This window comes from Gymnogyps californianus, chromosome 12 (genome assembly GCF_018139145.2).
Source record: "Gymnogyps californianus isolate 813 chromosome 12, ASM1813914v2, whole genome shotgun sequence".
Classification (NCBI taxonomy): Eukaryota; Metazoa; Chordata; class Aves; order Accipitriformes; family Cathartidae; genus Gymnogyps; species Gymnogyps californianus.
Window position 1 is genome coordinate 3,281,466 of NC_059482.1, and position 13,709 is coordinate 3,295,174.

Here is a 13,709-nt window from a genome sequence, read left to right on the forward strand (position 1 = left end):
GAGTTTTCGCCGATTTCTTTTTATTAAAGCACCCCCGAGCCCGTGTTTACATTGCGCAGTATAAACATCCTGCCCGGGCCCGCCGAGCTTAAAAGAGCGCACGAAGAGGGGGTTTAAAGTGGGTGAAGCTCCGCGCTGCGCGGAGGCCGCGGTCGGGCAGCGTCTCCGCTGCCCTGCGCCGCCCGCGGAAGCTGCCGCGCCCCGGCCCCCTTCCACGGCCCGCGTGGGGCCCTTCCCACCCTCCCCCGTGATTTTCAGCAGAGGTGGCGGGGGGGGGAAGGGAGGCGGGGAGGAGGAGGGTGGCGGCGCCCCACGCAGCGCCGCGGTCACGCGTGGCACAACCCCCCCCAATATACAGGCGGCGCCCCCCGCGGCGGGCAGGGATGCGTGGAAAGGCTAGTGCGGCGTGGAAAGGGCTCTTTAAAAGCTGCCCACCAGCTGGGAGCGGGGAGCGGAGGGGGGCCGGGACAGGACGGCGGAGGGGGCCGCCCGGGAGGGCGTGGGGGAGCGGGTCGGGGCGGGGATCTCCTCTCCGCTCTTACGTCTGTCAAGGAGCGGCAGACGCCGCTGCAAGAGATAAAGTAAAAGGCGAGCGGCGGGCCCGGGGGCAGACTCGACAGCCACCGCGATGGGAAGCAGCTCCCCGCAGCACCGGCAGCGCCAACCCAGCTAAAGCCGGGGCGGGGCAGGGCGGGGGGGGGGGTGGGGGGGGAAGGAACGGGACGGGGGACGGCGGCGGCCCCGGGAGCCCGGCCCGCCGAGGGGCAGCGGGGCAGGCGGAGGCGGCCGCCGGCTTCTCTCTCTCGCAGCAGCCGAGCTCAGATCGCTTCCACCCGCCCCCCCCCATCCCGCCTCCCTGCGGCCCCCCCCCCCCCCCCCCACCCGACCCTCCGCCTCTCGCTCGCCTTCTGCAGCCGGGCTCGGATTTAGGGATAAAGTGGGAGGAGGAGGGAAAGGGGCGGGGGGGTGGGGTGGGGGGGTCGTCGCTTCCATTTGTTTATCCACGGAGGGGTGAAGTCTCCCGGTGGAAAGAAACCCCGCCGGGGGGCCGGGAGGAGGCCGGGGGTGTGTGTGTGTGGGGGGGGGGGGTGAGCGGCGGCGAGCCCCCAGCAGCGTGGCCTTTTGGGGGGGCGCGTGGGGGAGGGTGGCGGAGGAGGGCCGGGGCTGGCCGCCGCGGACCTGGCCGTAGATGACTGCAGAAGCGCAGCAGGCTCTGTCCTCTCAGCCCCCTCCTCCTCCGGTGCAGAGCAGCTACGGCCCCATGTCCTCCGTGGCCGAGAAGCAGCCGCAGAGCTCGGCCATGGACGCCGCCTCCGCGGCGCCCGGCGGGGCGCCCGGCAGCGCTCCGGGCAGCGGCGGCGCTCCGGGCAGCGGCGGTCCCAAGGCGAAGAAGACCAACGCGGGGATCCGGCGGCCGGAGAAACCGCCTTATTCCTACATCGCCCTCATCGTCATGGCCATCCAGAGCTCACCCTCCAAACGCCTGACCCTCAGCGAGATCTACCAGTTCTTGCAGAGCCGCTTTCCCTTCTTCCGAGGCTCCTACCAGGGCTGGAAAAACTCGGTGCGCCACAACCTCTCGCTCAACGAGTGCTTCATCAAGCTGCCCAAGGGGCTGGGACGCCCGGGCAAGGGCCACTACTGGACCATCGACCCGGCCAGCGAGTTCATGTTCGAGGAGGGCTCCTTTCGGCGCCGACCCCGCGGTTTCAGGAGGAAATGCCAGGCGCTGAAGCCCATGTACAGCATGATGAACGGGCTCAGCTTCAACCACCTCCCCGAGAGCTACGGCTTCCAGGGCTCGGCCGGCGGGCTCTCCTGCCCCCCCAACAGCCTCTCCCTCGAAGGGGGCTTGGGGATGATGAACGGGCATTTGTCCAGCAACGTGGAGGGGATGGGCCTCGCGGGACACTCCGTGCCCCACCTGCCCGCCAACGGCGGGCACTCCTACATGGGCAGCTGTACCGGCTCCTCGGCGGGGGACTACCCGCACCACGAAAGCTCCGTGCCCGCCTCCCCGCTGCTCGCCGGCGGCGGCGTGATGGAGCCCCACTCGGTTTACTCCAGCTCGGCCTCGGCGTGGGCGCCCTCCGCCTCGGCGGCCCTGAACACCGGCGCGTCCTACATCAAGCAGCAGCCCCTCTCGCCCTGCAACCCCACGGCCAACCCGCTCTCCTCCAGCCTTTCCACGCACTCCCTCGACCAGTCCTACCTGCACCAGAACAGCCACAACACCGCCGAGCTGCAAGGTAAGGCGCGGACACGCGTGGGAGAGACTCCGAGACCACCGCCACCGGGGGTCGGCCGGGGGCTGCCGGCCAGGCGGCCGCGCTCCGCGGCCGCGCGTGGATCCCGGCCGCGCCGAGACTCCACGCTTCGTGGATGGTTTTAATGCACTCCCCAGGGAGGAGGCCGCCGTCCCCCCCCCCGGCTTCTCGCCTCCTTTCCCAGGGGCAACAGGGCAGCCGTCGGGGCTCTCCGCCGCTGCGGGGCTGGGAACCGCCGGGCCAGGGCTCCGCTCCCCCGGGTGGCTGCTCTGCCCCTGGGGCCGCCCCGGGGCCTAGGGACCGGTGGGCTCAGGCAGGCGGGGAGCTGCGGGAAGGCGAGGCCGGGGATGGGCCCGAGGGGTCTTCCACCTCCGTCGGGAGCCGGAGGGCTCCGGAGGGAGAAAAGGTGGGGGCATTTCCCCACCGGGATGTCCACCATCCGCACCCTCCCGTCCACGGCTCCGGCCCCCGCCATCAGCTCCTCTCGGGGTTGTGTTTTCCAGGCCCATCGCCTCCTTCCACCCTCCGCTCCTCAACCCATGTGGAAGTCGGTGGCCCGGGGCCCCCCGCGCCCCGCAGCCCCGGCCCGGCCTCGCCCCCGGCCCCGGGATGGAGCTGCCGGGGGTGGATTTGCCCTGGCTCTTGGCGGGGGGGGGGGGGGGGGAAGATGGTGTTCTGGCCGGGAGGAGGCCTCGGGAGGGACGAGGCCGGCGCTGGGCTTCGTCCCGCGGCCCAAATTCACCTCGGGGGAGGCGGGCGGAGGGGGCTCTCGGGGCACGGGGGAGCCCTGGGAGCCGTACCCGGGTGAAAAGGCAGGTTTTGGGGGTCCCTGCACATCACCCCGGGCCTTCGGGGGAGCCTGACAGAAACGGGTGTGAAACGAAGCGTTAGCGGGTCAAAAACACGAAGAGAAGCGGGGAAAAAAGCATCAGCCGGGCCGGTACGGAGCGGCCGAGCCCGGGGCAGAGCACCGAGCCGGGCCGGGCCGGGGCCAGCGCCTGCGGGCACCCTCCTGCTCCCGGGTCGGTCCCGGCTCCGGGTGAGCGCACTCAGATCCGCTGCAAAACGGAGCAAAAATCCGTCCCGAGGAGCCACCGGGCCCGCCCGCGGCCTTAACCGAAATGCTCCGGATTAACACCCAAATTAACGGCGCCGGAGCGGCGGGGAGCGGGGTCCCCGGGCGGGCGCTCCTCCCCAGCGCACCCCGAATTTACCGGGCGTTTTTATGTCCCGAAGTGGCGGCAGAAGCGGCGGGGACAGCCCCGCTCTCGGCGGCGTTTCGCCCTCGGCCTCTCCGCCCGGTCTCCGCCGCCGGCCCCGGTGGGCGAATGTTCTTCCCCGCTCCGCACCCCGCGGACATTCCGCGCGGGCGGAGGCGATGGGAAAAGCAGCCGGCACCTTCAAGAAGGCAACATGGGGAAAAAAAAAATAAACCCGAGCCAAACCTAAATCCCGTCTCCTCGAAGCGTCCTTGGGGCCGCGCCGTCCCGGGGCCGCGGGGCTTTTTCCTCCTCCGCACCTGTCCGCGCCCGCGGAGCCCGGGGAGTGCCCCTGCATTTGTGTGCATGCGAAAATACACCCAATTCCGCGCTGAGACCCAGGGGCTGCAGAGGGTTTGGGTTTGTTGGGTTGGGTTTTTTTACCCCAGGCGGCGGCTTTCTCCCTTCCGCGCTCAACCTCCTCTACTAAATATAATTCCGATGGCTGACAATCTTTCCCCCCCCCCCCCCACCCCGTCCCGCAGGCATCCCGCGGTATCACTCCCAGTCTCCGAGCATGTGCGACAGAAAGGAATTCGTCTTCTCTTTCAACGCCATGGCCTCCTCCTCCATGCATTCAGCGGGCAGCGGCTCCTATTACCACCAACAAGTGACATACCAGGACATCAAGCCGTGCGTTATGTGATACGGGGCGGAAAAAACACCTCCTGGGGCCGGCAAGGGCTGACCCGGGCACCGAGCCCCCCTCCCCAGGACCCTCTCGGTGGAAAGGGGGGGGGTTCTCCGCAGACTGGCTTTGTTCAGGAGGTATAGACAGGTATATGAGCCTGCCCCGCAGCTGAGCATCGGCCGGACCCGGCCTCCAACACGGGTCTTTAATCACAGACGGTCTCTGCCTTCTTCTTCTTCTTCTTCGCTTGGGATTGGGTTGAGAAGAAAGCAAAAGCAGCCCCCCCCCCGCCCCCGAAAACCCCAACTGCGAGTTTGGGTTAAAGGTTTGACAAATGAGGTTTTGATGCTTCTTTAAAAAAAAAAAAAAAATTAAATTACTAATTCAGTTTTGTAGTTGGCATTGAGCGATGCCACCATCCCGGCTGGTAGGCGCAGAGCCGGATCGGGCTGGAGGGGCTGGAAAGGATCCCGACCCCAAAGCCGGCGCATTCCGCGCCCGCGGCCCCTCCGCGCTGCACCGCGGGGAGGAGCGGGCTCGCCGCCGGGGTCCCCCCGCCCCAACCCCATCGGTCCCGTCTCACTTCGAGCCCCTTCTTCCAAGAAATACCTTTTTTTTTTTCTTTTCTTTTTTTTTTTTTTTTGCCGGCAAACACCCAGCGGGAAAAAATCTCTCAGAGGGATTTTTTTTTTTTAGGTATTAATATTTTTTTTTTTGCCTGCATAAAGACTGCAGGATCAGACCCTATGCAGAGAGAATAAGGCACTTTGAAAAGAGACAGCCATGCTCATTCTGTTATTTATTCTACATTTTTTTGTTGTTGCTAATAATCGAGACACGAGTAGTCTCAGTTGATCAGTATTAAATCGGTGAATCTCTGTTGGCAATATTTGCCATATAGATTTTTTTTTTTTTAGTTAACCTTTGTAAATTTTAAACCGATCATGGTCTCTGTGTAAAGACAATCCTCCATATGTTTTTATAGAAATATATATATAATGAAGGATTATTTCCCTCCCTCCTCCCTCTCTATTTTTTTTTTCCGCCCTGACTTTGTACAGTTCGGTGACACCTATTTTAATTCTTTCTGCACTGTATAAAATTGTAATTATGTGGGTTTTTTTTTCACCCTGCCCTTTTGTGTACGTTTTGCCCCTAAAGAAAAAAAAAAATCGAACCGAAATAAAACATGTATGTTATTTGTACATGGGCTTCACGATTGTATGAGCAGCAAATAAACGAGCATGCGGTGTAACACGCGTAATTATATCTGAGGAGTCTGTGGCCTCCGCCGGGCTCCGCGGAGCGCTCCGCAGTGCGCGGAGGGGCCGCGGAACGCCCGGCCCGGCCGCTGCAAACCTTGGGGCGTTTGGTGCAATAATTCCCCATCTCGGTGCAGACTCGAAAGGGCATTTTGGGGGGGGGTTGGCTGCGGCTTCCGAGGGGTGCTGTGGCCCGGGCTGGTTCCCCCTTTCTCTGCGCGGAAATCTTTAAAATGAGGATAATGAAACGAGGAGGGAGGAAAACCGGAGGCGATTTTTATTTTTATCTTTTTATTATTATTTCATTGTTTGTTGCCCCCCCCAAGGAGAAAGCGAAAGGCGGTGTTTGACAGCTCCTTGCCTCTTCCTCGGAGACAAGGCGTGTCGCTGCGGGGATGGAGCCCGCCGCTCCTTTTCTCTCCTCCTCCACCCCGGGAGGGACACAGGCATTTTTTCGGGCAGCCCGAACCGCGCATCCCCGCGGAACCTCCGCTGGTTAACGGCCGCGGCCGCCCCGAGGAGAGCGCTAAAAATTCCCGCGGGTTTTTCCCCGCGTGAAAATAAAAATAAAAAAAAAATCAAGCAGATGAACTCCTGCACCATCACCGTCCTGCGCTGGGCAGCGATAAATCCGCAGCGAGGGGAGAGCAGGCAGCGGGGACCCAAGCCCGGCTCATCTGAAAAATAGGTCTTTTCCTGCGAAGTTTGGGTTTATTTGGTCTAATTCAGGATACTCCCATATCCAGGAAATTTTGCTTTAATCCCTGGGTCAATATGCCTGTATCAACACTCACACTACGAATATACACGCACATAAAAAAAAAATAGATGCACACAAATTAATTTGATTACTTGGCTGTGTACTTCTGTCTTTATATAGGGCAGTTAGGTTACTGTGCACTAATTAGCCCAGCTGTAAGTAATCAGCTTAATTAAAAGCAAAGTTAGCTGCTCACAACAGCAAAAAATCTAATTATTCTTTTAATTAAGGCAGGTGGGAAAGGCTTGATCAGAGCTGGTAGAGGCCTTTGTCAGAGAGTGGGGTTTGTTGTTGTTTTGGGGTCTTTTTAGAGGGGGTTTAGGGGGTTTTGGGGTGGGGTTGGTTTTTTTGAGAGTAGGTCTGTTTAAGCTAGCAGCAATCAACCTGCAGTATTTATCAGGTTTTCCCAGTTTTTATGCCTTTATGGGTTGATCCTTCCCTCCGTCGTCTGCGCTGCTGCCCATCCCTGTTGGAGGTGAGCCGCATTGTTACCATCCTTTTTATACACAAGCTGAAGACTGAGGTTTTTTGCTCCTGAAGCACATATCTGCTCTAGGTGTGGCTGAGATAAAGGTCCAGGGTTAGGAGTTCAGTCTCTGGCAAGTGGTTTTTCCTTCCTTGAAATCTCACTGTCGCTCCTGAGGTTCATTTTCATCCTTCAGATGAAGTTTGGACTCGCTCGTTTGCCTGCAGTACCGATGCCTTCACAGCTTGGCCTCCGCCGGGCTGGAAAGGGCAGGCAGGCACCTTGCAAGCCTCAGGTCCAGCTTGAAGGGGTTTGGTATCTGGTCCCCAACAAAGGTTTACGTGATTCATTTTTCTCCCTCCCGTCAGTTTCCAAACCTGGAAAAACAGAACCACCGCATACCGTGGACGCCACATATTCCTCAAGCCAGTGAGCGCAGTCTAAACAGACAGCTCTCCATCTCAGACACCTACATCAGGGAGCAGAGGATGAAACCCCACAGGCTCCTGCCCCCAGCCCTTCTTCTGCAGAAGACAAACTTGATTTTTCCCTGCATATATTGTCCCAGGGGACGGCAAAAACCGTAGCTGCTATCACAAGCGGTCCCTTTGTACAAGCTCCGCTTGTATGTTTGCAGGATCGTTTGGGCTCTGGTAGGAGGCGAGGAGAAATAAGCTTGCTCAGAAATGCTGTTGGAGCCCCGTAAGAGGAGATGAGACATAGGCTTGCTCAGAAATGCGGTATTTGCTCACGTAACGGCCCAGATCTGACCGTGGTCAGCTGCTGTGGCTCAGTTCAGTATCAGCGATCTCTCTGCTCCTCGTCACCCACTTCTCAATCTGTAGGTGATACAACAACACGGGTTTCTTTGTTTTTTTGGCATTTCTACTATAGGAAAGAGTTTCTCATTGCAGATGCCCTGTGCAGGCCCGTGAGTTTTCTCCGGGGCTGAAATTTTGGAGCATGATGAGAAACGGAGCCTGGTGTATCCAGCTGGATTTGATGCAAGATGTACCCCTGGCTCAGGGAACGTGGGGGTCCCCAGGCACGCTGCACCCAGGGCCGTGCCCTGCCGCAGCAAGGATTCGGATGGCGAGGCGCGTTGGCAGCCTCGACGCTTCCCTCTGCTCCTCCCTGGGTGCTTCCTCCCACCCTTGCGGGGCCACCACGGAGCTGGAGCTCCGCATCTACCGCTGTCACCTGCCCCTGGGCTTGCGTCCCCAGGGGTGCTTATGGTGGGGGGCGCACACGGTCCCATGTGGGGGCACAGCTTGAGGGAGCACGGGATCACGCAGGGATGGCAAAGCAGGGGGCATGCACTGTGGAGCCCCTGCAAAAGGAGATGTGGGGAAGCACACATTTGGGGGGGGGCCCCGTCGGGGTGATCTGCGGTCCTTTTTGGGGGGCAGCATCTGGGCAGGGATGCTGTCGAGGGGCCTCTCGGGGAAGGGGGGGCGGATTTGGAGGGATCCCCGGCGAGGGGAGCGGAGGCCGGTCGGGGGGGGGGGGGGGACGGGACACGACACCCCGGCGGGGGGGGGTGGGGGGGAGCCGGGACCGGGGGGGCCGGGGCGGGGGGGGGGGGGGGGGGGGGGGGCCCACCGGACGGCACCGTTCCCTTGGCGGCAGCGCCACCTGGTGTCGGCGGAGCGGCACGGCCCGCGCCTCGGCCCTGCTCCCCGCCCAGCCGCGATTTTCCCCAAATTTGGCTTAAAACCCGGCCGGTTCTGGCTGTTTCTGACCGTTTCTCCACGAGGTGGGTGTTAAGGGTTTGCTTGCTTTCATTTATTTAATTCCCCCCCCCCCCCCCCCCCCCTTCTGGCATCCGGAGCTCTGAAGGTGAGCGTCCCTTTGTCACACCTTCAGGTTTAGCATCGCAATATCGGTGATTGAACACGGTGAAATGGGTTTATGGGATGCTGCTGGATCAGGCCTGTCCCGTGCCCAGGTGGGACGGATGGGGATACTTGGCACGGGGTAGCATGAAGTAGCCCGTGAACACAGACACGCAGCACGCGATGCTTTCAGACGGGGTTGGTTACCCAGACTAGCAGAAAACTGGGTACCTCGGAGACTTAACTGGTGGGAACAGGCACCTTGAATCTTAAACGGGTATTTGGAAGGCCAAGTTCTGAGTTTGGTACCAACTTCTCAGCAGGTAAAGGCTCAGATCCGTCAGAATAATTGGGTGCCTGATTTCTCCCTCAAAACCAAGAAGTTTGGGACCTATGTACCTCGGGGGATCCGAGCCACGGTTCTTGTCACTTTTGAAAAGGGGACTTTGATTTCCATGTCACTGAAATGCTTCTGGAAGACCACACCTAAACATTTGTTCCCTTTCCATGCGTATTTACAAGCACAACTGCTGCCTGACACCAATCTCTGCAGGAAAAGACAGTGCTGGGGTGCTTCTGTGGGCTTCGTGTTTGCACATCCCTGCCACGAAACCTTTGCCACTGGGCGTCATCCTCAGGAACAAAATACGGGGTGCAGGTGAGCGTGCGTCTGGCTAAAGGAGACCCCCTGATGAGCAGGAGATGCCTCGAGTGCTAGCAGCAGCTCTGCAATCGCGAGTTGATGTTATTCATAGAAACAATTAACAGAAAAAACCCCAGGCTCAACGAGTGAGGAAAGGCATGCAGCTCAGTTGTTTTTTTAAATAACATTCACTGCCAGTATTCATCTTGCCCAGTAAGAAACTAAAATCAGAATATTATTAAGGAAAGATAACAGAAGGAATAAACCTTATTGTTACTGAGCTTCTGGGTTGGGGATCTGTCTGTTTGCACAGGCTCTTTGAGACCAATTCCCATTATCACAGGTTGCTCTGATCCATCAAACTTCCAATAAATGTTTTAACTCCAATCTTAAAATGAGCTATATTTTTGCAAGGGAGATGCAGATCCTTCAGAAAATTTCACTGAGGTGAATCGCTGTGTCGTAAACATGAATTTCCTCTTCTCGGACGCTTCTCACAGGTCCTCTGAGAGATCCCAAGGAGCCTGCAGGCCACTGGTACAAGCATCAGAGAGCAAATGACAATTCTAGAGGTCAAATCGTCTCTGCTTAATCATGGCAAGAGATGCAGGGCCACTTTACTTCAGTAGTTCTTACACTGGTGTAAATATATGAGCCTGAACATAGGCGTTTCTTTATTTAAAGCAGCAGGAGTTGAAAAACCCAGAATGGTACAGAAAGTGCAGTTCTGCGGCTCAGCTCAGCTTCGGGCTAATTACTGAAAAAATAAGCAAACACACCTGGGAAAGCAAGATGACAGGGCCTGGAAAGTTTTGCAGGGACTTACAGTACCAAGAGTTCGCTTGGAGCAGACCTTGCTACAGCAATTGTGTTCCTCTGTGGTGGTAAAGAAAAGCCGCTGCAGACCAGCTACCCGAGTAATCGCCTCCTTCAGAGAGATGGAAACGCCACGCTTCGGAGTCTGAGCAGTGCAGGTGCCTGGAAACACTCTGAAAACACGATATCCCTCTGGAAAAATGTAAGTATTACTCTTGTCTAACAAATAGTCACTCAAAAATACTAAGGAGTGGCAGCAATGGATACACTAATGCCTAGAAATGTAGAAGCTTTTGCAGCATTTCATGAATGTTTCCCTTCTTTCCCTGCCCTTTTTTTTCTCCCATCTAACAGTCCTGTATGTTTGCCTTATTCCTTAAAGAAAGAAAATCACCCTGGTTTAGCTCCATGTGTTCCTGCATGGGATGGGTGGACCGTAACACACTTACGTGACTTGCTAGAGCTCTGGAGGAGGCACGTTTTGGGAAAAGTATCTCAGTTTCTCTCTCATGTCTTGTCTCACAGGGCGAGAGCGCTGTGGTTTATCTCCCTGGACTGGAAAGAGGCTTGTGTTGGGTGGTTGACTGGAAGGCTCTTCTGGAGCCGGAGGACACGCAGGATCGCACGTTTCCCAGCCACAGCAGGGCTGGCCAGTGGCTCTGGCCGGTGAGTGGAGGCAGGGTGACCACCTTCCCCACTTGGGAAGCAGCAAGATGCCCGTCTGGGACATCAGGTACCTTCACACAGAGAAGTCCAGAGGCTGCCACGCTGTGGGGGGGGGTGTGTGTGTGAGAGTTTTTGATGAGTTTCTAGTCTGTTCTCTCCAGTTGTTTTCCAAAGTGGTAGGAATTACCAGTTGGATCTAGTCTATCAGGAGCCATCTCCGCCTTCCTCATTTTCCCATCTGTAAAACGTGGATGTTACTGGGGCCACTGTAAAGATTGACTAGATAGGTCCATATCCTGAACTCATTTCTCCCAGTGACTTCAGTGGGATGCCCAGCCCAGAACAATGGCAGGATACACGACCCTAAATATTTCTGCAGCGCTTTGAAAGATGAAAAGCAGTGACTTTTATACCTATGTCAGCGTAGGGGCAGAGAAACGTTTCATGATGTTTATAGCAGACATCACGGACATTACACATGAAAACATGGGAAATGGTGCACTTTTCTTGTAGGGAGATAATCTTTAATAGATGGCAATGAGGAAATAAAAGCATTCGTACACAAGAGCCTACCTCACGGAGGGGTATGTTTGCCTGAGTAACATGGCCACAGCCACAGATGTTTCCTCCAGAGCCAGAACTGCTGCATGGGGCTGTTCCTTCTGAGGAACCGGAATGAGAGAAATCCCAGCACACGCTTTTCCTCCCCCTCCTCACCCCTTGCTGCAGTTGTGGAGAAAAACGCAGCTCTAGTGCTAGATTTTTCAATGGGAACATTTCCCTAAAAAACATTTGTTTCTCCCTTTGGAGCAGTAGAAGACGACGAAATAATAAAAGACATGACTTGAAGGCAGTATTTAACCATCTTTTTTCTGAGGTATTTTATTGGTCTCCGACGATAACGGGCTAAAGCCTCTGTCCTTAAAGATTGTTTTCTGGGAGGGGACCAGGGACTGATGTGCTTGGAGAGGCCGGAGGGCTGGATGGGGACCTGCCCGTGGGACGCAGGAGAGGGCTTTACTCCCTTCCCACCCCGATGGTGAGATTTATTTTTTTTTTTTCCTTTTTCTCTCCATGGAAACAAACAATCTCTGACTCTTGTCACACAGAGAAGACTACACAGCAACACGGCTTGTTTACTCACTGTTGTCTTCGGTGGATTGAAGCTGTGTGGCCTTGTCCTTGTTCCAGGAAATGCATGGACATAGCTGTCTGAAGGAAAACCCTAATGATTGTACAGTTTTCAGCGCTGAGTGGCAGTTAGCCACCTCGCTTTTATTGTTAGCAGATTACAATGTTGCCTCACTGCTCTGTGCCACACACCACGCTGTGACTAATATCATTCAACAAAAGAAAATCTCCTCCAAAGTGACCATGTTCTCAAGCCTCGTGGATCTGGTAGAGGCTCCATTCATCCGATACCGTTTTCTCTCCGCATCTCTCCACGAGCGAGGATAGGAAGAGGGGCAGAATCACCCTGGGAAGCTCACGTCCGTGATGTAACACCTAGGGTGGTCGCTGCTGGATCCCACACCCTCCCAGCCGCCGTGAGAGCGGAGCTGGGTTTGCTCACACTGACCAGCCTCCGGAGCTGTTCAGCATCTTTCCCCACCGAACCCTCAAAAAGAGGGGCGTGCAGTAACAACATCCTAACTTGTTTGTGCCATGAAAGGAGCTGGAAAGAATGCACTGAACCACATGACAAGCGAAGACATCAGGCTGCGCAGAGAATAGAAAGACCTCATTTTTAATTGCTTCTGAACAAAGTTGGCTCAGTAAAGTATTTCCCATTGTACTGCTGAACTTTTCTTCTCATCACACAGCAGTGAAACGCAGGCTCCTCTGCTGCTGCAAGTGAACTAAAATCAAGTCTGTGTTAGGGATCACTTCATTCCCTATTAAAAGCAGACTACCCATCTATCACCAGCGTTTCAGACACTTCTGCAGCGTCCAGGCACCTCTTTGTCACTGTGGATGTTTTTATCATGAGAGTCTCCAGAAGCAACGACGTCCCAGTGTCCTTACAGAAAGAGACTGGGGGTTAGGTGCTTAAAGATGCCTTCTCCCCATTGCTCCAGGCATGCGTGGTGACAGAAAGGCCATTACAGAGAACTGGCTTGAAGCATTGAGGCCTCTGAAGTCCTAGACTGGTGCTTCAGGCACTGCAAGAAAGAGGGGATGTAAGGGCTGGTACCCACCCGAGATCAGGCACAAACTCCGTCTACGTAGACGTAGCACATAGGTTGAACTCGGCTAACAACAGGGCCACAACTGCAGGAGGTACAAAATGAATTATTACTTGAATAAAGGTTCTCATCTTTAAAGCCTATTAATTCAGACTGTAAATTCTTCAGGGCACAGACTTTATGGTTTGATTGTCAGTAAAACATCTTGCGTAGTCTTGGTCTGGGCCAAAGGAAAATATAAGCAGGCTTCAGTTCCTCGAGTTTCATTATGAGATCAGAGTCCAAGGATTCACTAAAATGTATTGCATTTCAGAGTTGTGTGGATTTAGAGAAAAGTCAGAAGTGACTCATGTATAACTGATGTCTTCCTGAGCATGCAGAGAGCCTGAAACAATAGATCTGAGAGATGCAGACTGCCCCATTCACTTTTTCTTCAAAATCTGCTGTTTCCTCAAGTAGGAACTTGGTCAGCCCACAAGAAAAAATCCACATCATACAGCTGAAGACACCAGAAGGCCATGTAGGCCTGTGCCTCGGGCAGTCTTGCATTATTTAATTAAATAGCAATTTAGCATCTTGCATTGAAATGTCTTTCAGCTAAAGATGAGCAACTTCCCAAGCAGCAGGAAGGGCCCCGTCCTCGTCACTGCTTCCCTTGCCGTCCAAGGCAGAAATTGTGCTGACTTCAGAGTGCGCGGGCTCCAACGCCTGCTGTGGTGGTACGTGACGCATCTCAAAAGGCACGAGCTATACCCTCCTCCTCACAGGTAAGCGTACAGAACAGCTTTGCTGCAAGCCATGCTGCTTTTTTGCAGCACGTAAATACTCAAGTTCTTGTTTTCCCTGTGGGAATCCCATAGCAACCCAGAGGTGATTTCTGAGGTCTACTGTTTTGCCTCCATCTAACCGCTTCCTACT

General features: G+C 56.0%; 1 protein-coding gene across 1 annotated transcript; it reads left to right on the top strand.

Annotated features, from left to right (window-relative positions):
- Nucleotides 1–1,189: 1,189 nt before the first annotated feature.
- FOXF1 (forkhead box F1) lies at nucleotides 1,190–4,172 on the top strand. Its single transcript, XM_050904169.1, has 2 exons — nucleotides 1,190–2,249; nucleotides 4,012–4,172. The coding sequence occupies exons 1-2, from the start codon at nucleotides 1,190–1,192 to the stop codon at nucleotides 4,170–4,172; spliced, it is 1,221 nt and encodes a 406-aa protein (XP_050760126.1).
- The last annotated feature ends 9,537 nt before the right edge of the window (nucleotides 4,173–13,709 follow it).

Coding starts and splice junctions, on each gene's coding strand:
- FOXF1 (XM_050904169.1), top strand. CDS start 1,190: ATGACTGCAGAAGCGCAGCAGGCTCTGTCCTCTCAGCCCCCTCCTCCT. Junction 2,250..4,011: donor CAACACCGCCGAGCTGCAAG/GTAAGGCGCGGA, acceptor CCCGTCCCGCAG/GCATCCCGCGGTATCACTCC.